At 40.6% G+C, this 22,637-nt stretch overlaps 1 protein-coding gene across 6 annotated transcripts in view; it reads left to right on the top strand.

The window, feature by feature from the left end:
• Positions 1-19,913, top strand: part of Ntng1 (netrin G1) — a 359,263-nt gene extending 339,350 nt beyond the window's left edge. For all 6 annotated transcript variants that reach the window (XM_055618146.1, XM_055618143.1, XM_055618140.1 and 3 more), the window contains one exon: positions 17,094-19,913. In XM_055618146.1, coding sequence (XP_055474121.1) covers positions 17,094-17,323 — 230 coding nt within the window. In that variant the 3' untranslated portion in view covers positions 17,324-19,913. The remainder of the gene's footprint in view (positions 1-17,093) is intronic.
• Positions 19,914-22,637: the final 2,724 nt, after the last annotated feature.

Below are 22,637 nucleotides of genomic sequence, written 5' to 3'. Positions count from 1 at the left end.
GTTTCATGAGCCCTTTCCCTTCTCTCCACAAGGGAATGTTTCAGTGCAGAGGAAGGGGCTTCAAAAGAGCCTCGCAAAATAGGCGTGCCATGTTCTTATATAGTCTAGCAGGTTTAAAGCTCATACAAATCATTTCTTTCTTTGCAGTCAGTGAATAAACTAGCCCTCCAAGACAGCCATGGCTTAAACTCTAGGCTAGAGCCTTTAATTTTGTAGGTAGACCTGACTAGAATAATGAGTTATAACCTGCAACACTGTTAACCTTATTAAACCTTAGTTTACACCCGAAACAGATCCTATGAAGAGTAAAAAGATGTTTGAAATCTTTAACAAGTTAGGAGCACCCTGTCCAGAAAGGTATGACTTGGGTTCATATGAATGATCAGTCACAGCTGTGAGAGCAGACACCCTGGGAATGGGGATGAGTGGCAGCAGAGGGCTTTAGATTAACTCGGAGGCCTACACTCACTGGCCCTGTAAAAACACAATCAGAACCCTGGAAGATAAAATCAGATAAGCCAACCACTAACCACGGTGGGATCACAAATATGAAACAGAACATCCAGCAGCAAGAAAACTGTCTGGTTCTGTGTGGTGCGGGAGCAAAATAATACTTCCAAAATAAGCCAGGATGCTCATTTGAAAAGGACTGTAGATGGAGAGTTTGCCTCTTTTTCCTGTGTGTCTTTTCATGGGAATCATGTAACAGTTGATCATGGTTTTAATCCCTAGAGTAGTAGCCTAGATAGAAGCTAAGCCTATGACACAATTCAGTGTAAGACCCTGAGGTTTATAAACATGTAAACATGATCCCTATCTGCTTCCTAACAGCTGGGACATCCACCAAGTAAGACAAGCACCACCCTCTGGGTAGGTTCATGTGCGTAACTTCCTGTCACTCAGTCCAAACACGTTTCTCCAGTCTTTCTTTGTTTGCTTTAATCCTCTCTTTAAGCTACTCTCCTTCCCAAAAGCTGAGAAATAAAGGCAAAATATTGGAGGCAAGGATGAAAACTCAGATTACTTTTCCTCATGTTTCGGAATGATGTCTTCCCTCCATAGCTTTGAAAAATGTAGAGACTGTCTGACAAATCATGATTTGAAAAGTAAAAGGTTAGTGAGAATTTTCTATGGCATACCAGACAAAAACATTGATGCTTAGGATTCGTAGATAAAAAAGTATGCCTGAGGTTACAGAAACAAAATAGATACCTACTATCCTATTTGCTGAAAAATGCCAGCAAATGTGCCTCTGGTGGCAATCACCTGATCAGTGCAGACCATGAAAGCTGCAAAGCAATGTCCTACCTCTAATAGTTTGTACCATAGTTGAGAAAACAAGAAATGAGCATGGAGAAGGAATATTTATCACAGCCTTAGAAGAACTCAGAAGAGTGGCTGTCTATATGTTAGGAAATGTTCTACTTTAGTTATACATATTAACTTATTTAATCTATGTAACAGTCTTTGGGGTAGACATCAGTGGTATAGTACTCAATCAAAAGTTGTTGGGCTATATATTACTTATTGTTTTTTTGCCCTATGATTATCATGGCGGTATTAGCTAACCTGCTATCACAAATAATAAGACACAGATGCCCGTCAGACTTAGAATTGCCTATTTACCTTGGGCCAGGAAGATATTCCTACCTACACTGTCTGAATCACTTCAGCATCCATCTCCCAGCCCCCCTCCAATGCCATCCTCCTTAATCCTCCTATCTTTCACCCATAATCTCGTGGTACTTGCTTATATTCTTCATCTGGAGCTTTTCACGCCATTACTAGAATCCTTCCTCTGTCCACATGATGCTTTCTTCAGGCTAACCCATCCTGGAGTCCTCCTCCTTCCTCTCTTCCAGTCCTTACCATGATTTCTCATGGGGTTCTCCAAAGCCTGGGATCATAACCAGGCCTATCCCATTCTGCCCTGCCCAGGTATAGGCTGTTTAATCAACCAGTAAGATATGTCTTTAGGCAAGTTTACAAAACAAAGATAGGTGTAACCAGATCTTAGGTGGTGGTGGTTAGCATTAGGCCAACTCCCAACACATCAGGTATGACATTAACTGTTATGAATGGAATAACTGGCTGAGTGTCAGCCACAACCATCCAGCTCTCATTCTGAGGAAGCTGGCTGGTCAGACTCCAGATAATCTCATCAATGTGTGCCTCACTGCTGAGACCATCGGCCGTGTGGCTACAAAAGTGGGAAAACATCTGTGGGTCCAGATAACCAGGGAAGTCTTCTTGATGGGGCTTCTCTAGAAGCCGGGCCTTAAGAATGGGTGAAAAGTTTTGGAAAGAGCATCTCCATAGCGTAATCAAAAAGTCCAGGTGAGCTGAGGACACTAACGTGTCAGGAGAGTAGCATGGACAGTGCTCAAGAGCCAAAGATATGTCATTCTTAGATTTGCCTCTGTTGCTCTACCACCAGGGTTCCAGGGTAAGGTCCCTGGGTCGTGACAAAGTAGAAATAATACTAACACTAATAAACATTAATACTAATGCTCATACTGCCTACTCTTCCAGGCTATTAGAGCATTCAACAAGACGACATATATGGCATATGTAAACTTTCTGGTACATTAATTTTAATTCTATGTACACCGGTGTGAGCCTGTGTGTGTGTAGGTTTGCTGGCAGAAGAAAGCCTGTTTCGTAGAGCCAACGCGGATGACAGGAAGATTCTAATCATGTCCTGAGGGACCCTAGCTACACTGTTATCCAATTAGCAGCGGGGGGCCACTGAAGGTTGCAAGTGAGAGAATGAGTGGAGAGCGCTGTGAAAACACTTTCCGAAGAAACGCAATCTGGCTGTAGCACTTCTGTGCAATTTAATTTAGGGGCGAAAGAACAGACACAGTTGGGAAGCTATTTTAGAAGCAAAAAGGAAGCGATGGATATGGAATATGTGAATTTTTTTTCTATATATTTCATTTATTCATTCACTCAGAAATACTCAGATATTCACTGAGCACAGTCTGTTAGAAAGTGCTGTTCTGGGCATTGCATACCAAAAACCAAAACAGGCAGAATTCTTATCTTCATGCAGTTTGCACTTTAGGAAAATCTTCTTAATTTTATTAGGGTTATAAATCCAAAACATAAAATATAAGAATAATAATAAATGTGGAATAAAGTTGAAGGTGTAGGACAAGGTATTTTAAACATGGTCTATGATGGTTCTTGCCTAACTCCGCCCAAATCGTGTTCATTCACACATAACCTAACATTGGAAGGCTTCGTCTGCTTTAGACAGAAACTCTAACTTCTTTTCTCATTGCTTGAAATAGTGTACCCAGCCTCCCAGCCTCCAAGCCACTCGGTGATCTTTCTCTTTCCACATCTGGATCTGATGTCCCTGAAGACACAGCTTTTACACTCCTCTTGCCAGACACATTTTCTTCACTGAAGTGTCTCCCCCACCTCCTGACACCCCACAGCTTTGCTCTTCTTAGGCAGAGCTTTCAGATGTCACTCTGGAACCCTTCAGAGACTTCACTGCCCCTCTACACACCTATTGCTTAAGCAGCTGGGAAACAGCTCCTCCTGTTTGAAGTTCAGTTTTTGTAAAAAGTTCTGCTCCACCAGGTGGGGAAGGTATAGCACAATCCACAGGCTTGTTTAACAGCCCATGACACTTTTTTTTTTTTTAAGTGAGGGCTTTTGCCAGGTTTTCTCTTATCTATATAATCTTCAGTGAGTAAACAGTTATTTTATCACTGCTTGTAGGGATTGTAGGAGCGCCGGATAAATTTTCTTTTCTTTCTTTTATCAATTTGGCACCAAGGAGGCTAGAATTTATTAATGATAAAGATGAGATGGGAGGCACCGAGTCCATATTCCACAAAGTTGCTTTACCTACTTAGACAGAAGGACCCACACTGTTCTCTCTTGCTAGGACTCAGAGCTGTGCCTGGCAGTTACAAAACTCTTACAGTCTTCCTGTTCACAACAGCCATACAAAATGGCTGGAGAGGAGGAGGCATCAGTAACGGTAAATAGAGAGTCCCAAGTGACGATGCCCATATTCAAACCTCTACGTTTGGATGCTGCCATCCAAATAAGCAACTAAATATTAAGCTTTACACTTCAAATTCTGAATGTCACTGAAATTTGTAGATGAAAAAGCACAATGGAAGCTGCCGTGATCCATGCTAACAGTCCCGGAAAGATTTGCTTAGGTCTCGTCCATAATTGTCACCTCTTTGTCCTTTCTTAACCTCTGTAAAGTATCTTAGAAAAAAAAATTAAATGTTGGAGCTCCAGTGCAGTAGCAAATGCATTTTGGAGAATTAGCAATCATTTTCACTCAGAGTCAGGCACCCCTAAATGAGTCCTGTCATCATTTTGCACATTTTCTTGATTCCATAATGCTGTTTTCCTCACCTTGAATTTATTGACACCAATTCATTTTGCTTTGACATTGGCATTAACAAGGAAATGGCTTTGTTTCATCCTGACATTATAAAATCACCTCTCAAGACTTAGTTTGACATTGTCAGGAGGTGGACAAGAGCAAATTACAGTGATTCCCATAGAAAAAAAAGTCATTAAGAAAAGTTACTGCTGTGTGATTTCAGGAGCTATTTTTCAAACTTAAATACCCCTGCTGTTTAGAAATCCTAAGAGGGCATGGACTGTATTTAGAATTCTCTTGCCAAGTATACATCGGAAAAATTAAGTCTCTAAGGAGACATTTGGCTATAACTTGACAGGAAACTTAAATATATTTTACCTTTATAAAATACTCAAAGGCATTGAAATTCTGTCTTTAAAACATAACAACAACAACACACACACAAACACACACAGGCACTAATGACACAATTATCTTTTAGTCCTAGACACTTGCATTTCTCAATGTTAGGTTCTCGGCCTCCTCCTCAGGATGTACAATAGCCAACAAAATTGTATTCAGCACAGTACGGGGTGTTACAGATTGTCTTTCATAATCCCTACATCATTTTAATAAAAAATCTTCTTGCTTCTGTTTGCAGTGTCCCCATAACAGGTCTGTAACTTCCTCCTACCCCAACATGATACAGCTCCATTCTGACTTTTAGCCTGTGCTCCAACTTTAACTAATCAACTTCCCATTTGAAAACAAACAAATAAGCAAAAAATGTTACCAAGTTTCTTCAAGGCCTCAAAGACACCTCTTCTCCCCCATCAGATTACTCACAATGCTTTGAACATTGTAAGGACTAATGTGTGTTGCTTAATAGAAAGTGGTCCCTTTTTTCCAAGCGCTGACCATCCTTGCACTTTCTCCTCTCTTCCATCCCTTCCCCTGGGTGTCTTTTGAATTACCTAAAGAAGAAAGCTTAATGCATACCCCCCCATTGCTAAAAGTTTTTCCTTAGAGACCACACAGGGGGCTCTAACGCATCACAGTGTTCCGCCCGAGTTGGAGGGAGAGACACCTCCAGGTGATTTTGTGTTCATGTTTTCCTGGTTTGCTTCTCCTATGCCCTGTCAATCTTTCACAAGCTTCTCCCTTCAAAACATACCTTGTAGCCTAGAGAGATGGCTCAGCAGTTAAGAGGACTGTCTGCCCTTCCAGAGGTCCTGAGTTCAGGTCTTAGCACCCCACATGGGATTTGATTCCCTCTTCTGAATGCACAGAAGACAGAACACTCATATACACGTATACATAGAACACGTAAATAAATCTTTAAATGAATAAACTCCTTGTGACTACACTCTCGTACTTACTTTAGCAAATACACCTAGCTCTTTACTCCAGGTGACTAAAATTAGGTCATCAAGAAAAAAAAATCCCTTCATTTCTTGCCCTCTGACCTTTAGGCTTTCCATATCCAGAAATCTGTGTCTGGCCACTTCCTTGCCTATCTGCCCCCATAGCTAACATGCTGTCTCCCTACTAATAATATATAGTCATGTACCATTCATAAAGCAGCTGAGGAAAAACTAGACAATTTTTTTTTCTTTTTAGTTACATTTTGTTAACTCTGTGTCCCAGCTGTATCCCGCTCCCTCATTCCCTCCCCAACCCCACACTCCCTCCCTGGTCTCCTCCCTGCCCCTTTCCAAGTCCACTGATAGGGGAGGACCTCCTCCCCTTTCAAACTAGACAAATTTTATGCATTTACCTAATAAATTTTTATCAAGCATCAAGTTAGTGTTTGAGACTATTCTGCATGCTGATACACCCAGTGAGCAGGAAACAGATAAAAAGAAGAGTTCCCCTGTGATAAAAACATTTATAAAGGTAGGTTAAAGTCCTATAAACTCAAGCTTCATAAAAGAGGTTTTAAGTTGATTTAAATTCAACCATGACACCCTCTACCTGGAAAAAGAGTGGGATAGTCCAACTTAGTGATTACTGTGGTTTGATTTTCAAAGATAACAGTGTCTAGATCCTTGCTTCTGTCTTTACTAGTTACCAATAAAAATGGACATCTATCTTCAGAAGCCATTGGATTTAGGAAGTTCTGCTGGTTCCTTTCTTGCCAGAGACTATGGAATGTTTGGTAAAAGAAGAAGACAGTGCCTGGAACATTTGTTATGAGTTTGGGATCATGTAGGAATTCACTAATTTTCTGAGATGTTTTTGGACATTTAGGATAATTGGAGCATTATTAGAAATATATATATTAATATCACAAATACTAAATTTTGTAGAACACAATGGCAGGATTCATTTATGAAATGAAACACCTTTATTATTTCAGTAAAAAAATTACTTTTTTTCAAAATACAATAAATTCTTTTGGATTTGTAAAGGAAGACAAAACACACAAACAACATTTTTATATTTAAAATACTGTATATTTCTTCTGGGCAATTTGGAAAGAAAAATATAGTATTTAAAATATAGAATTTAAACTGATAAAAATCAATTCCACTCTCAACAGCCAGAGATATAAACATGGGTCTTATTTGGTTACAATTTATCCCAAACGCTTTGCTAAGGCTTTCATTATGTAAGGTGTGGAAGGCACAGGACCTGCATTTATGGAGCAGGTCATGGAGAAACATCTCATCATGGATAAACAGCCAGCATCGGCTTTTCTCTTGACATAATGACTTGTACTTGGGAAGGGTGATCTATTCCTGGATGTTTGTTGCCCTTGTCTGTGAATATACCTACCATAGCAGCCATCTTTCACCTTGAGTAGAGGTTGCGCCTTTCCATTAGATGAGAAAAGTGACTTTTGTGATATCAAAGGAGAAAAATCTGTGATTTCTCAGTAGTGTCTTCATGAGCACCTTGCCTATATCTGTGTCTGAAGGTGCTGACCTGAATAGGATTTCAATACACCGTTAATGATCGCTTTGGGAAAGGTGCCCAGCCTTAGGCTTGTAGGATCTGCAGTGAATTAATTCTTTCTCAACATTAGTTGAGGCTTTTTGCATGTTGTAAAGCCAAAGCCTTTAAGAGATTTGGATGTTGCTTCTTCCTCCTTCATTGGAGTCACCTGCCATCTCGTTCACACCTGCTGGAATACTACAGACAGTAGATGTGACTCCTTTCAAAGAAATAGGGCTTTTTGTGATGTTGTGAGCAGTGGTTTCCTTGGTTGCACAAGGGGAAACATCTCTGCCATAGCAAGCGCTTTGATAAGATGTGAAACAGAATAGGATGGCTGCTCCCTCGGGTCAGTCCCTGCTGCCCCCTATTAAGGAGATGAGACCCGTCTGACCACTGAGCCTACAGCTTCCACAGGTTCCCAACAGGCCCTTCAGTCCTGTTCCTTGGGCTTGTTACTTTGAAATCAGGCAGACTGGACGCTGTCACATAAGGGCTGTGGTTAAACCACCACTGTTCCTGAAGGCTACAAACACAGACAGGAGTGGAGGCGAAAAGCAAGCAATCAAGATTCCTTTCACATGATAGATTCCAGATTTCAGTCTGCTGTTTGAGTCTGTGCCTGATTCTTCCCAACCTTCAACACTAAAAAGGCACGATGAGTTGGGGAACAGGAAAAACAGGTTTGTAGTTTTCCGCTCAGCCCCCCCACTTCACACACACACACACACACACACACACACACACACACACACAAGCACCCTTGCTCCTTTGGAAGCATACATTTCTGAGTGCCACCTGAGGCAGATGAACACACATTACATGAGTATAAATTTCCCCTCTGAGAGAAAGGGCGCTGCATCCCAAAGTGACATTGCGAGGCTCTGTGGTGTACATAGCAATTGAATACAAATGATCACCAACCACATGCTCTGACTTCAGGCTCTCTCAAGATTCACATCCATGGAACAGGTACAGATGCTGCCTTCAAGGGAGGGTGTTCACTTTCCTTCTCACTTCAGGGTTCTTGGATTGGAGATATAAGCGATTCATTACCCTGGCAGAATTAGCATCTTGCTCATCCACCCTGAATGTTTTCCCTTAGGGAGACTGAAGAGGAAACTGAACACTAATAAAGCCTATTTGGGTTGTGTTTTGTCCTTTGTAGAACATTTCTGTGTAACCCATCTCAAGTCTCCCAACAACCTGAGATGGGTAAACAGGACAGGAGCCAATATCTGTGCATTAGAATTGAAGAAAGAGAACACCAAGAGGTTAACTGATTTCCACAAATCCACCCACCACATTAACCATAGAGATGAGGCTCGAATACAGCATCTACTTTTCTTCATCCTACCTTATGGTATTGGTACATGTGAGAAACAAAAAAAAAATAACTTGTTCCTTGGGATGCCAACTTAGATTGGTGGGCAAAACAAATAAATGAAAATGATTACCAAATCTATCATTAAAATCTTATGGAATTACACAGTCTGGCCATCTTCAGATACCTGATCAAATGAGGGAGAAAGTGCTAATTATTTTCTTTTGTGGTAATAGGCCTCCTATCAATAATAGCCATGCAGGGTTAGGGAGACAAATACGCTAATAAAGCACTTGCTTTGCAAGCCTGACAACTTGAGTGTGATCCCCAGAATCCACCCACCACCCCCACCTCCACAAAAAAAAAAAAAAAACCAAAACAAAAAAACAAGCATGGTGATATATGCATGCTAAACCCACTGCTGGGAAAGCAGAGACAAGCAGACCCCTGCAGCTACCTGGCCAGTTAGCAGTGCACACATGGATTGTTCCAGGAGACTATGAGACCTTGTCTCAAAAAAAAAAAAAAAAGTTGTAGATGATGCCTGAGAAACAACACCCAAGTCTGTCCTCTGTCCTTTGCTCACACATGCACACACACCCAAAAATGAATCATGTAAATAAAACCCAAGGGAGTTTAGAAAAGCTGCTTTTCCCTAATGTTATAGTTGTCACCGAATGACTAGTCACATATATATAGTTGGACTGGCCCAATATATGTACACCACCTGAAAAGTAAGTGCCTCATTAAAGATGGATGGACAGACATCACTAGCCAGTTCACCCTAAAGTCATCATCTCCAAGTAAATGTGTGACGATCTGAACCAGAATTCAAGATTAAAATGGCTCCTAAATTTTCCTTGCATGCCATACCATCTCTCATGAGCACACGTGAATAAAAGACACATGTGCGTAAAGAGGAATGTAGTTGGTGTGCCTAGAACTTGCCCCCAAACTCGACTGCAGTCTGTAAAGTTTTTTTCCCTACCTCAGGATCTAACCTGAATGTTCTATTTTCTGTCTTGCTCACAATATAGTAAAACAGCCACAAAGGCTGTGTAAATGGGTCATAATCATGGCTTCTCAGCCCCCTGCTACCAGCTCTCAAACACCTGAATGAGACCTCAATGCAGCGCCCATGCCTTTGTTATTACCCTGTTTGGTGGAGGTTATTCGCTCTTTGACGTTTCTTTGCAAAGGATGGGAACAATTTGGAACATCTTTCCCTCAGCAAGCCTGGGCTCGGTTCAAGTGGTGAAGGTAGAGGTCACTTTATTAATACAGCCATCAAGGAAAGCTGTCATGGTAACGCATTGCATCAGTTCCTTGAAGTTCAGGAGACAAAGCCAAAAAGAGAAACTTTCAAGTCTATAAATACAGAGCCAGCACTGCTGAAGCATAGCAGCAGCTCACGGACAGGGCCAGCCTAAATGTCCAGCTTTGAACCAAACACAAACACAGCGAGAAAACGTCTCTTTGGTAATGCGATGGATCGTTGTGACCATGTGGGAATAAGTGACCCTTTCAGTTTCAAAAGGAAAAATGAATAGAACAAGGAATGACACTGAGTCCCATTTGCTGTCCGCTTTGAGTACATAGTAGCGTTTTCTAGGTCTGCTCTCTGACAAGTTCCAGACGAGACTAATAGAAGAGAAAGAAAGCAAGATTTTGTAATTCATATTTTGAAAATAAATTGTTGTTTGGGAAGAGCAGATGTACATGGCGCTCAAGAACACCCATATATCTATACACATAAGTGCACACATAAACACTCACATACACACATGTGCACGCACAGACACACATCGCATGCACTTACATACATATACACACGTAATAGGTACACATAGGCATGCATCACAGGCATTTACACACATATACATATACAGTGCACACCTACCTGCCCCCCCCATCTTCCCTACAAGAAGAAAAAAAACACTTGAGAACTGAATAACTTAGTGACATCCTTCTGGTTTTCCTCACCGAAGGTATAGAACAAACAGAAGTAATGAAGAAGTCATACTTGCTCCTACTTTCTCCCTGTGAAATGCAGAGTGGTTTTATAGATCATGGCAGTTCTGAGGGTTGGGTTACCCTCTTTGTGGCTTGCTTAGCAAAGGGGTACGCAGAACTATCCTAAGACCCTGATGACCCCAGCCCCTCTACTAAGACTCCACACTCCACATTCTGGCCACACAATCCTCAGTCTCACACTTGACCTGCCAATGTCTTCTGATTATCTTAGGCACAGTATTTGAAACCATTCCAAATACTGGAGCATCAGAAGGTCACAGGTCATGTGGTATTATATTAGTTATGTCATAAATAAACTACCCTCATCAACAGTAAAAAGAGAATATAATGAAGGGAAACCTACCAAAAACACTCAAGCTTTTACCAAAGGAATGCCAGCTCTTTATGTATCTGATGCAGACTTTACCTTAACAAAAGTCGATTCACATCCTATCTTTGGTCAAAGGTTATATGAGGGATTTAAAAATGAAGCTCCGTGTTTACTAAGATAAGAACCTTTACAGTCAATAACAATGAAAGTTTATATAAACTTAAAATGAATGGCATCAATTAAATTCAGCTTGAAGTTGATCGGTATAGAGAAACACCAAATAGAGATATAACTGAAAGTTACATGTTAGGTGAAAATTTCCGGCTATCTTTTTAATCTACGACTTCATGCAGTACAGAACAGAAAGATCATGAACACTGTACTAGGGTGTTCGTCCTCATGACAGCCCCACAAGTTAGTGATGGATGCCTAGAACTTTGTGATGAAAAAGATTCTGCAGTTCAGTGCAAAAGGGCATCATTATTAAACAGCAACAATCCATTTTAGTTCATTTTGTGTTACCATAACAAAATGTCACAGAATAGTTTATAATAATAAATAGCTATTTATGAGCTAAAGCTCTTTTTTTATCGTTAAGTTCTAGCATTTTATCGTAAAATGCTAGAAGACATCATACGGCAGAAAGAGAAATTCCCATTATCCCATCATGTGTGCCTCTTAAGAATACATCGAAAGGTCCCACATTTTAAGAATTTTACAATGTCAACTAAATTTCAACATGAGTTTTTAAGAAGCCAACTTGGAAATCATAGCAGCCTCCTATGCCTCAGAAGACAGAAATGACATTATGGATGTCAGTGTGTTTCTCACTCTCAGCCTAGACCTTTGGCATTTCTACTTTTATATTTGTATGAGCCGATTTGAATTTGAGCACCATTATGTCAGTAGAACTCAAAAAGTGGTAGCAATTCAGAAATGGTATTAACATGTATCTCTGCCCCTATCCGTGTGGTTTGAAATCACACTAGTTTGGATATGTAATGTGAAATTTATTGTCTAAGGGGTGATTCCATAACTCCTGGACCTGGCATCAGCCATATCAAAGCGTACAGACCACTGTGCTGTCTGATGTCATTCACCATGCTCTCTGGACTCTTCCCTGCTGTATGAGGTGCGGTGTACATCGATTGCCATTCAAGCTCTCCCCTCAACTGATAGGAGTTTTCTCATCTAGATCTTGTCTAAATGGTTTGAAAAGTGGCTATGAGAGCAGATACCCGTACTTCCATGGGAGTAAGGAGCAAATCACAAGGCAAAGAAGCCTTTGGGTCCTCTTCTTCCACTGTAAGCAGTTTTAAGAAGACAATCCACGGTAGTGTTTCTAAGATCTTTACCCGCAGTTCCTTTCTTTCCAATGGCTGTGCATCTGAAAACTTGATGTTATTTTGGTCTAGAACTGACAAACCTGCTTCCTGCCCTTTTTCCCAATGAACATCAGAAACAGCTGTTTGCTTTCATAGCTATGACTGCATTCTGATCCACGATGTCATCATTTTACCCCTTACACTAATTGAGGAATAATTCCTTGTTGGTAGAGGAGGAAGCTGTCCCAGCCAGTACAGTATATTTGACAGCACCTATCAAATATACCCATCCATGGTATGTTATCCCTACCCAGTTGTGATAACCAAAAATAAATAAATAAACATAATCTAGTTACTAATATCCTCTGGGAGTCATAATCTCCAAATTATTGGGACCTACTGATGTTCAAGGGCTTTCATAAACATTTGTTTTCTCCAAATTTTCCCAGTGATTTTTCTAATCATTTCCAAACTCTTTCTGGCTGGTTCAGTCAAGACTTAAATTACACATTTTCTCTGTCCAATTCAAAGTATCCTTCTTCTCCTACTTTTCCACTCCATATGACCACTGAATTTTGTTGACATTTACTTCCAACCCTTCTTCGTGATGTTGCTTTCTCTGCATATGGCCAAGAATCCTGTATTCTTCAGAGCTCTTGTCCTGATTTCGACATGATTGACATTCTCCCACCATGGGATTGTGTCCTTTGATGACAATGACCTTCACCAGCCTTGTTCCACATCAACATCTGCATAGTGAACTGTCTCCTGAACCTTGAAGTAGTTTTCCCACGTAGTAACAAGACATTCTAGAAGAATTTACAAAGTCAGTAAGTCCAAAAATATTCATTGACTTCTCTAACTGAATTCCTCTCCTAGTTCCTTTTCTTAATAAATCTCTTTGTGATCTATCCACATACTCAAATTCAACCTTTAAATCACTAATACTTGTTATGAAAACTGTCTTACCATGTGCCCTTCCTTCTCTTCTCCATTGCTCCAACCTAGCCCATTCTGTTCAGTATCTGGTCCTTGTCTCCAGTCTATCTTTGACTATGTTCAGCTTTCCTTTTCATTTAAAACTCTGACTCATTTCCCTTTGACAGCTTTCCACTGTCGATTTCTCAAACTCTGCAGTATATGTACAAACAACCATTGATGAAATGCTACTGGCATTCTAGCCTCCTTTGTCCTTTATGCATCCAGCCTTCCAACCAGAGCCCACTCATCATTCACTGAGATCATCTTTGTATCTCTTAGTAGAGAAAGCAAGCTATCCTAGGTCTTTCAACAAAGAAGTATTATTAAAGAAAATGAGATAATAGGTATCTGAGGACTGAAAATGGAAACAGGGCACAAAAGTAACTCTTGGACAGTAATAGTGGTTATCACTCAGTGGCTGGGAACTTGCAAGACAGAAGTCGGGCTTTCCAGAAACTAATTGAATGAGAGACTTCATATACATTATAAACACATCTCTAAGGGGAGATGGTGTCTGCCTACACCTGTAGTAATCTTTTAGAGATATGCTACCAGGATGGTGCAGGCAATCCCAAGGCTCACTGAGAATCTGGTTTCGAGTAAAGATAAGCAAGGGAATAAGGAGAACATGGGTAAGACTGGAGAAGATGGCCAAATGTCAAAGCTGAGATGAAGGGCCATTGCTGGACAGTACGGCTAAGGCAAGCCATTACATAAGAAGAAAGTATCTTCATATATACCCTCCTTTTTGTTCTTCTCCCTCTGGGCTCAGTTGTCGGTGGGATCCACAGATAACCTGCAACATCAGAGAAGGGATCAGTGTTCAAATATAAATTCTTAAAGAACCTACCTGGCCCTCTTGCATCTCTTTGCTTTAACTCATAGTTTCCCATGATGCCGTTTGACCAGTATCTGCCTTGTCTGCCCCTTTTTTTCAACTGCAACTCCTTTTCTATATTTTTCCCTAATCTCTAAGACATGGACACCATCATTTGTGATTGCCTAACACTTTTCAAATACTTACTTTGTGGCCTTTCTTATGCTTTGTCTGGCTATTTCTGATTGTGTTTGTCATTCCCCACCAAGTTGTGAGCTTTTTATGGCAGTTAGCGTGATAACCACAAAAGGTAGCATAGTGGGATGTTGGCATGGACAGTTGGCTAAGCTGGATGAAACTAATAAGGACATTTTAAAGAACGTAACACTAGATTACTTCTGGCATATATTTCGTCTCCCTAAGAAAATTAGAACTCTATGAAAAGAGACCACACTTTGCGTTTGTTTCATTGTCCCCATGGTATTCAGTACAAGGTTTTACATGATGAAGAGCTCATTGATACTTAACCATCTAGTTTGTTCATTAACCAACAGAATTTTGGTACTAAATGACATGAAGATGGAGCATGAGGTTATAAGCATCAGGTAAGAACTGTAGTAAGATTTAAATGTATTTCTGGCATGTGATTCCAGCCATTAGATAGTAGTGTATGCACAGTGAAATCTGTACTTGTTGAATTTTAACAGGATAGGCACCATCAGGAACCCAAATGTAATGTGCTCTGTAGTGAATTTTAAAGTAATAAAACGTATGCTATTTTCCATTTTTTCCTGTTTATATATTACCCAAGATATATTCTCCCAGCACATGAGATGATTAATCTCCAGTTGCATCTGTTCCTTGTGTATTTATTAAATTCTCACAACCATCCAAATCAACCAGCAGATTATTTACATGTAGGGAAGGTATTGAACTTTAACTTAATCACTGGCTTCTCAGAAAAAAAGAAACCTCTGCTCAACAGCTGCTTTACATTCCAGTCCAAGAGGAAGAAAAATAGCTTCGAAAAAAAAGAGGGGAGTGATATTTAATTAACTATTGATTTCTTCTCAATTATTCAAGGCAAGCAATTATCGATATTGATGGAGCAGATATTTCCCTATGCCTAGTGCCCATGTGAAAGGAAATAGCCCATTGTGCACTCTGCTGCCTACAAGAAATGCTCAGAATCTTTAACTTTACATGGAAATGGTTACTTGGATATGTTTATCCCATGTTGTCCCAATTAAGCAGATATTTCTTGAAGTATAAGCAAAGCAAGGTACTGAACACCTATGTATCCTTTTCAAATGAACACAATCAAAACCCACCAGGATTTTACCCTATGAGAAAAGCTTGGGAACCTTGCTTCATAGCTATAGATCTTGACATGTCTGAAAATGACTGACAAAACACCACAATTTGGGTTCAATCTAAGCCACCCAAAAGGCAGCTTGTATGCTTGATGTTTATAATCCATGTGACGCTACCTTGTATACCAGCATTTCAAACATGAACAATTTACTCCTGCTAATTATACCATTTATTATGTACCTGTCTTCTCTGGCCCCTGGAATGTTGAGGAATGTAGTCACACTGGACCCTGTCAAGGGTACTTTATTATCAGCTCCGTGTACGCCCAGTGCCACTGTTCCTCAACCTTTCACACAAGAGCATTCCTGTGTTTGCGTGTGTGGACAAAGCCGCTCTTGAAGGTGACATGAGTAGTGAACATGATTAATGGGCAAAGCAAATGTTATCTGGAGTTATTACTTGGAAGGTGGGATTAATTTATTAAAATGATTTGTATTTAGTAGCACCAGAGTGTGTGCAGAGTGTGTGTGTGTGTGTCCATGTGGCATCTTTGGAGAAAGTGGGCCATGACATTATTTTGAATGAGAAGCTGTTATAATTTATAAAAAGCTCCTTTTTCTGCTCTGTGCCCGCCTGCCCCTGTCCAGAGTGGTCTGTGTGTTCAGCGCTTAAGCAGCATCTGTTGCTGGAAAGCGTTCGTTCTTGGCTCTCTTATTCTTTGTTGTTGTGTTAATTTCCCTGGGTTCTATTTAACATTCTGCTAAATCAGTGAAACCTTGATTATCTAAGAGAATACAAGACATTGAATTAATGAGGATAACGGGGATCTTGAAGATATGAGAAATTATTAGAGGTGAAAGTTCTGCGACAGAGGCTGCGAATGAATTTTAGTCAGGAACTGCTTCTTGATTTTCCAACCTGATTCTATTCCTTGATGGATGTAATGAAATTTTGGTAATCAGGGTTTCACGGTTGCATTTATTACTGTTCCCAAATCAAGGTAACCTTGGGCTCTACTTCCTATATTTACAAGGCGATAAAAACCCTAATGGGCTGTCAGGGACAAATGTGACTGCTTTTCCTCACGTGCCTCCCACAGAACAAGCTTTTCCTCTTCCCATCTGGCTGTCGCCTGCCTGGAGCATGCTACTTTCCTCACATCCAAAGCCCGCATCCCCCTGCTTCCCTGTGGCCTCTTTGCATGCGCGAGAAGGATGGAATCTGTGCAGGGACAATGGATGTCCTGACCTTAGAGGTTGTTGGTCACTTAAGCAACAGTGCTTTGCATTTTAAACAGCATTTATCTGGCTTCAAGGTTCTGCATCCTTGTATCAGGCACTTGTCCTTTAAAAACCTACGAGGTCACAACAGGTTCCACGCCCATAAGAATTTCCAAACCAGGAGTATTGCGTTTCTTAGTATTAGATACCCTGAACTGGAGAATATCCAAGATCACAGGGAAAAGGAAAAAAAAACAAAAAACAAACAAACAAACACTATATGAAAAGGCCTAATATGATCAAAACAAAGGCAGCCAACTACATTTGTTTGGAGATTGGAGTCACATGCTTAGTTTGTGGAGGGGGCTGGGGGGGGAGCACAAGATCGATAGAGAATTTCTTTTTTAAAAGCTGAAAACATGACGTTCCAGATGAACTTAAATTGATTCTGCTTCTCCTCCCCTCCCCGCCCCTCCCCTCGTTCTGCAGCTAATGTCTGTGACAATGAGCTCCTGCACTGCCAGAATGGAGGGACCTGCCACAACAATGTGCGCTGCCTGTGCCCGGCCGCCTACACAGGCGTCCTCTGTGAGAAGCTGCGCTGCGAGGAGGCCGGCAGCTGTGGCTCCGACTCCGGCCAGGGAGCGCCCCCGCGGGGCGCCCCAGCACTGCTGCTGCTGACCGCGCTGCTGGGGACAGCCAGTCCCCTGGTGTTCTAGGGGTCCCACCCAGCCCTCCGACAGGCCTGTGCTGCGAGGAAGCAAACACAACGCAAGCGGTTGCTTACTAACACAGAAAACACGCACACCCACTCCAACACAGTGTACAAGAGAAGAGGGCCTAACTGAACTAAGCCATATCTCTCAGACCCGGACAGCACATCGTACATCGGAGTCAAGACTGTTCGTCACCGACTCCAGAGGAATTGGCAGCTGTTGCTCTCACCACTGCGAATCTCCTTGCCAGCTGCAGAGCTGATTGCGGATTTGGAAAGGCCGCGAGAGCGCCCCCAAAAGGAAAGACGGAGAACAAACTGATCAACCAACCTAGAAACATTTCGCTACTCTTCAGTGGTGCACCCTAGTACCGCTCTGCCCCGTGTGTGGACCAACCAAATAGAAGCATTCTTTGCTGTCAGGTGCATTGTGGGTATAAGGAAATCTGTTACAAGCTGCCATATTGGCCTGCTTCAGCCCCCCGAATCCCTTCCAACCTGTGCTTTAGTGAACGTTGCTCTGTAACCCTTGTTGGTTGAAAGATTTCTTTGTCTGACGTTAGTGATACACACGTGTAACAGCCCCTCCAAAGCGCAAGCCGGTCATACCCCTGTATATTTTAGAAGCACTGAGATCCCAGTGCAGCTCACACCCACTTCACAAGAGTGAGTGGCTAGAGGAAAGAGAAAGTGGATCTATCCTTTTGTATTCAAATGAAGTTATTTTTCTTGAAATACTGTAATATGTAGATTTTTTGTATTATTGCCAGTTTATGTTACCAGACAATCTGTTAACGTTTCTCATTCGAATCAGCAAAGACTGACATTTGATTTGTGTCCTCCTTAGTTTTGTTTTGTTTCATTGTGCAGAGATTTTCTCTGTAAGGGCAACGAGCGTGCTGGCATCAAAGAATTATCAGTTTACATATATATAGCAAGTGTAATAAGATTCCACCAAAGGACATTCTAAATGTTTTCTTGTTGCTTTAACACTGGAAGATTTAAAGAATAAAAATTCCTGCATAAATGATATCAGGAACTCGTATTGCCGTTTCTTAAGCTGCAAGGATCAACCACCCAACAGTTTCACACTCACTTCACTGATGCTGTGTGGACTGAACACGGTCAGCTGACAGCTTTAGTAATCCAGGAAGATGGATTGATGGTCGCTAGCTTGGACAACGTCTGCAAATATGAGACTATTTTCCACCTGGGAAAAAATTATAACCGCAAAAACAGAGAGAAAGAAATATCTAAGTGATTGCCAAGATTATGCCAAAGCCTATTGGCAGTGTACTAAGAGACTTTTTTTATTTTTAAGTCATGCTATTTTCACAGATTTATGGTGATCATGTGACTCTAGGGATGCTGATCTATGTATCCTTCCAAATACAGTGTTTACATGGAGTATCATAAGAGGCCACCTGGGGAACCAGGACAGCAGCAGGGAAATTGAGTGATTAGCAATTTGACTTTGAATATATTCTAAGTATTTAAATGAAATATCAAAATATACAGCAGCAAGTAGACATAACTGCTGTTCCTGAGAATAAAGTCTGTTTCAAGCACTGCCCAAGGTGTAATAAATTCTTGTTTCTGCCTTTTATTAGGCCAATTACTGTACAAGACAGCAAAGGGATCTGGGCAGGGGAGAAACACTGCAAAGTTTTGGGGGGGCTGAAACAGTGTCTGTTCCGTCTTAGCACACTGCCACTCTGCAGGTGACCAATGCATTATCAACAGCATCTCTCGGAATCAGAAATAATTGTGAGACCGAGCCAGACGCTTAAGGACAATGAAGTCCTACATGACTTGGTGGGACAATGACCTATGACAGAATTAGGTCATAGGCTTCATGGCAGGCTGAATTCTTCACTGTACTGCCAGTCTTTGCTGCACCGGTGGGGAGGAAATGTCTTCTGATAAATAACCTGAGTCAAAACTAGATGAAGGAACAGCATGTCTTATTGGTTTTGTTCCCAGAAAAGCCAATTCAAAGAAGGCAATAAAAGGTAAGCAGGTAATGCTTGTTCTGCCTGCCACCCCACGTCCAAGTCGATTGAATGTTTGTTATTCAAACCAACAGCCTTTTCTGATATAAAAAAAGTAGGGGGAGATGGAAATAAATTAGCGCTTTGGCTTAGGGCCAGAGTGGCCAACCAGAAATGGCAGATTTACATTAGAAGCATAAATAGAAAATTATATTTCTGGCTCACCAAAGAATACACATGAAAATTCTGATAGCATACAGAGTGTGAGATTACTTCTAATGAGGTGGATTTCTGATATTAAAATGGAGTTTAAGTTGTCTTATAGTTTATTAGCACAAACCAAAGGCAGACTGTGTTATTTCTGGCAGCGCTGTGCTTTGTCATTATCCACTCACAGCTTTGTCACAATGATCAGGAATCAGACACTGCACAATTCAATACGTGGGATTCCAAAAGCTAATTCTGAAATTTAATGAAGGCCTGATTTAAATCAACTCATCTGCATTTTATCTTCATGAGGCTATAAGAATCTAAATTGATGAGGAGTATCTTGCATTCAGTGTACTTAGATATAGTTCTCTGAATTTCTTGAAGTGATGTGATCTGCTTTTAATAAAAATTCACTTTTAGGTATATAACAAATGCAAGTGAAATGTTCTTTTTAATATGGATTCTAAGTTCTTTAAAAAGTCAACTTATTTGAAAAAAAAAAAAAAAAAGCCAGCCTACAGGATTTTTCTCTACTGCTTTCTAGAGTTCTTTGAGTCTGTAATACTCTATATTGAGACAGGACTGAGGCAAATCGGATGTACTAACTTGTGCCCACACTTGAAGTTCAAGCTCTTACTTTGTTTCCTGGAAGATTCCTTAACGTATTCCATGCCATATCAACTTTTCCCACTATTGATGTGTATAAAGCTCAAAAAGGGGAGGGGACTTTTAAAATGCCAGCTTCATAGAAAGTGTCACTAGTTACAGGGGTTAAGTGATCTATCTTTCCTGCCATAAGGCGGGATGACACCACCCAACCTAAGGGCAAATATTTAAAGGGGCACTTTCATCCTCCTCTGTGTTCGCCTCAGTTATCCGATCTAATTAGATGTTCCCACAGGACAGAGGGGGCTCCAGAAGCCAGTGAGCACCCCTGAGCACATTATTGGAAGAAGGTATTGTCCCCACAATTCAGTGGTTTCTATTGTGTCCCATTGGCCATTTCCTGGGCCCGTGACTTTACTCGAGTCTATGAATCTTTAGATGGAAACCCTGAAACCAAGTCTTTACTTCCATCTCCTTCATCCTCCACCAATAATTGCTAGATTACAATAATCTAATAATATGGGAATACAAAAAAAAAAAAAGCCCTCCATATTCTGAAATGGGATGTTCTTTAAATGGTCTATTGTACTTCACTTATTGTTTATTTCTAAGTCAGGGGTGTGTCTGTGCTCACACAGGACACTAGGGAGCATGGGGTTACATGATAGATTCATAATTTATGTAACTGTCTGTATGCACTTAACATCTAGTATGAGTTAAATTTTCCACTTCAGAAATCTGAATGTGAGTTCACTTACCACGTTGACTCTCTGACAAGGAGGGTATGATATCCACTTAAGCACAAGTGGGGACAACATGAGGAAACAGGTTAAAAAAGGAAGGCTTGTCAAAGGAAACCAAACTGAAGTGGTTATTAGATGTAAGAATAAAAAGCAAATAAGAGATAGCGCTGGAATATTAACACAGAAGTCTAATTATGAACAAGTCTTTTGGTCTCAGGAAATCAATACTGGATTCTAATGAGTGTTCCGTATTTGTCTGTTTGTTTTCCTGTGTATGGATGTTTTCGCTTGGACACACATGCATACTGCTGCCCCAGATGTCTGAAGAGGCAGTCAGATGCCCTGAAACTACAGCTGGTGATGTTTGTGAGCTTCCATGTGGGTGCTGGCAATTGAACCCAGGACCTCTTAACCACTGAGACATCTCTCCGGCCTTTCACTGGTATTTTTAAGAAACATGAAACTCTCCTTTGATACAAAAATTTTGAAAGTTCTGAGTGTTTCCATATAAAGTGGTTTTTATTTAAACTATATTTATATTTTCTTACATTAAAAGTCGTTTTTTTTCCCCTTCAGTTACCTAAAATAGATGCCAACCACCTCTTCACATAAACTGCACACAAACACAAGATGATGTCAGAAAAAAAAAAAACCCATAAGCATGCCAACTTTCATATTTTAAATTTTCCCGAACAGTCTCATAAACACAGAGAACTCCTGATCTTCTCAACACCTGGTGCAGTGTGGCTCACAGTCTGCCATCTTCATTATGCTTTGCAGGAGCAAGGAAAGAAGACACAGGCATGCCCCTTGCATAAGTCACTCTGTTGCATTTAACCAGAAATTGGAAAATAACATCTGTGAAAAACAAGTTAATACTGACTAATACATTGTTACTTAAGCTGTGTTACAGAAGAAAAATGGTACCCTTACTACATTTTTACAGTGTGTTCCCAAATAATTCCACAAGAAGATGTAAATAATTTTGAAAGGCGTTTTAAACATTTGAACATTTAGTAACCGCTGGAATCTCACCTCCCTCAGCCCTCTCCTATCACCCAAAAGCTGCCTTTAATTGGTTGATTAATTAAAATGGAGTAGTAACATTTAAAATTATATGTTTTTATTAACCTGAAATGATACTTGGTAAATGGGTCATTATTCTACAAAATCTAATTACGTTAGCACTAAAGATTTAGCTATGCTGGCTGAGGCAAATTACAGAGGATCAGAAGTAACAATAACCCCCATTTTCTTAACTTAGTTCCATTTTTTAAAGAGGTGTCATTTTAACTATTATTTAATTAGAATTACAGATTTCCTCGTTGTAGGAGAATTAAAAACTGACTGAAAAGAGAAAAGAGTCGGTATTACTTTTCTTACCCCTGTGTGAATGGAAATGGAAATTCCTGCAAGGCAAAAATGTCTCAGAGTTCCTTAAAAACATTATACACCAAGGATGTATCCTGACGCCATGCTGACAGCACCATGGTGGAACTTGTCTGTTATACAAGGCAGCCATAATAATGGAATTACAGAAAGTGACAGAAAAACACACACCTAAAGTCCTATTTAAAATAGGTACCCCTCCCCCTCCCAAGTCATGTTTGTTTGTTTACATTTGCACTCCTAAGGAGGGCTGCTCCTGTTAAGGTACTGTCTTCCCTCTGCCTATGAGAAACACTGTAAGAAAGCATCCTCCAAGGAAATAGCATTCTGCTATTTACCCCATGAAACCCCGAGTAATTGTTTTGGCTTTCTTGGTGTG

This window comes from Psammomys obesus, unplaced genomic scaffold (assembly GCF_907164565.1).
Source record: "Psammomys obesus unplaced genomic scaffold, mPsaObe1.curated_primary_1811, whole genome shotgun sequence".
In the NCBI taxonomy this organism is placed as follows: domain Eukaryota; kingdom Metazoa; phylum Chordata; class Mammalia; order Rodentia; family Muridae; genus Psammomys; species Psammomys obesus.
This window is presented reverse-complemented; position numbering and strand designations above follow the sequence as displayed.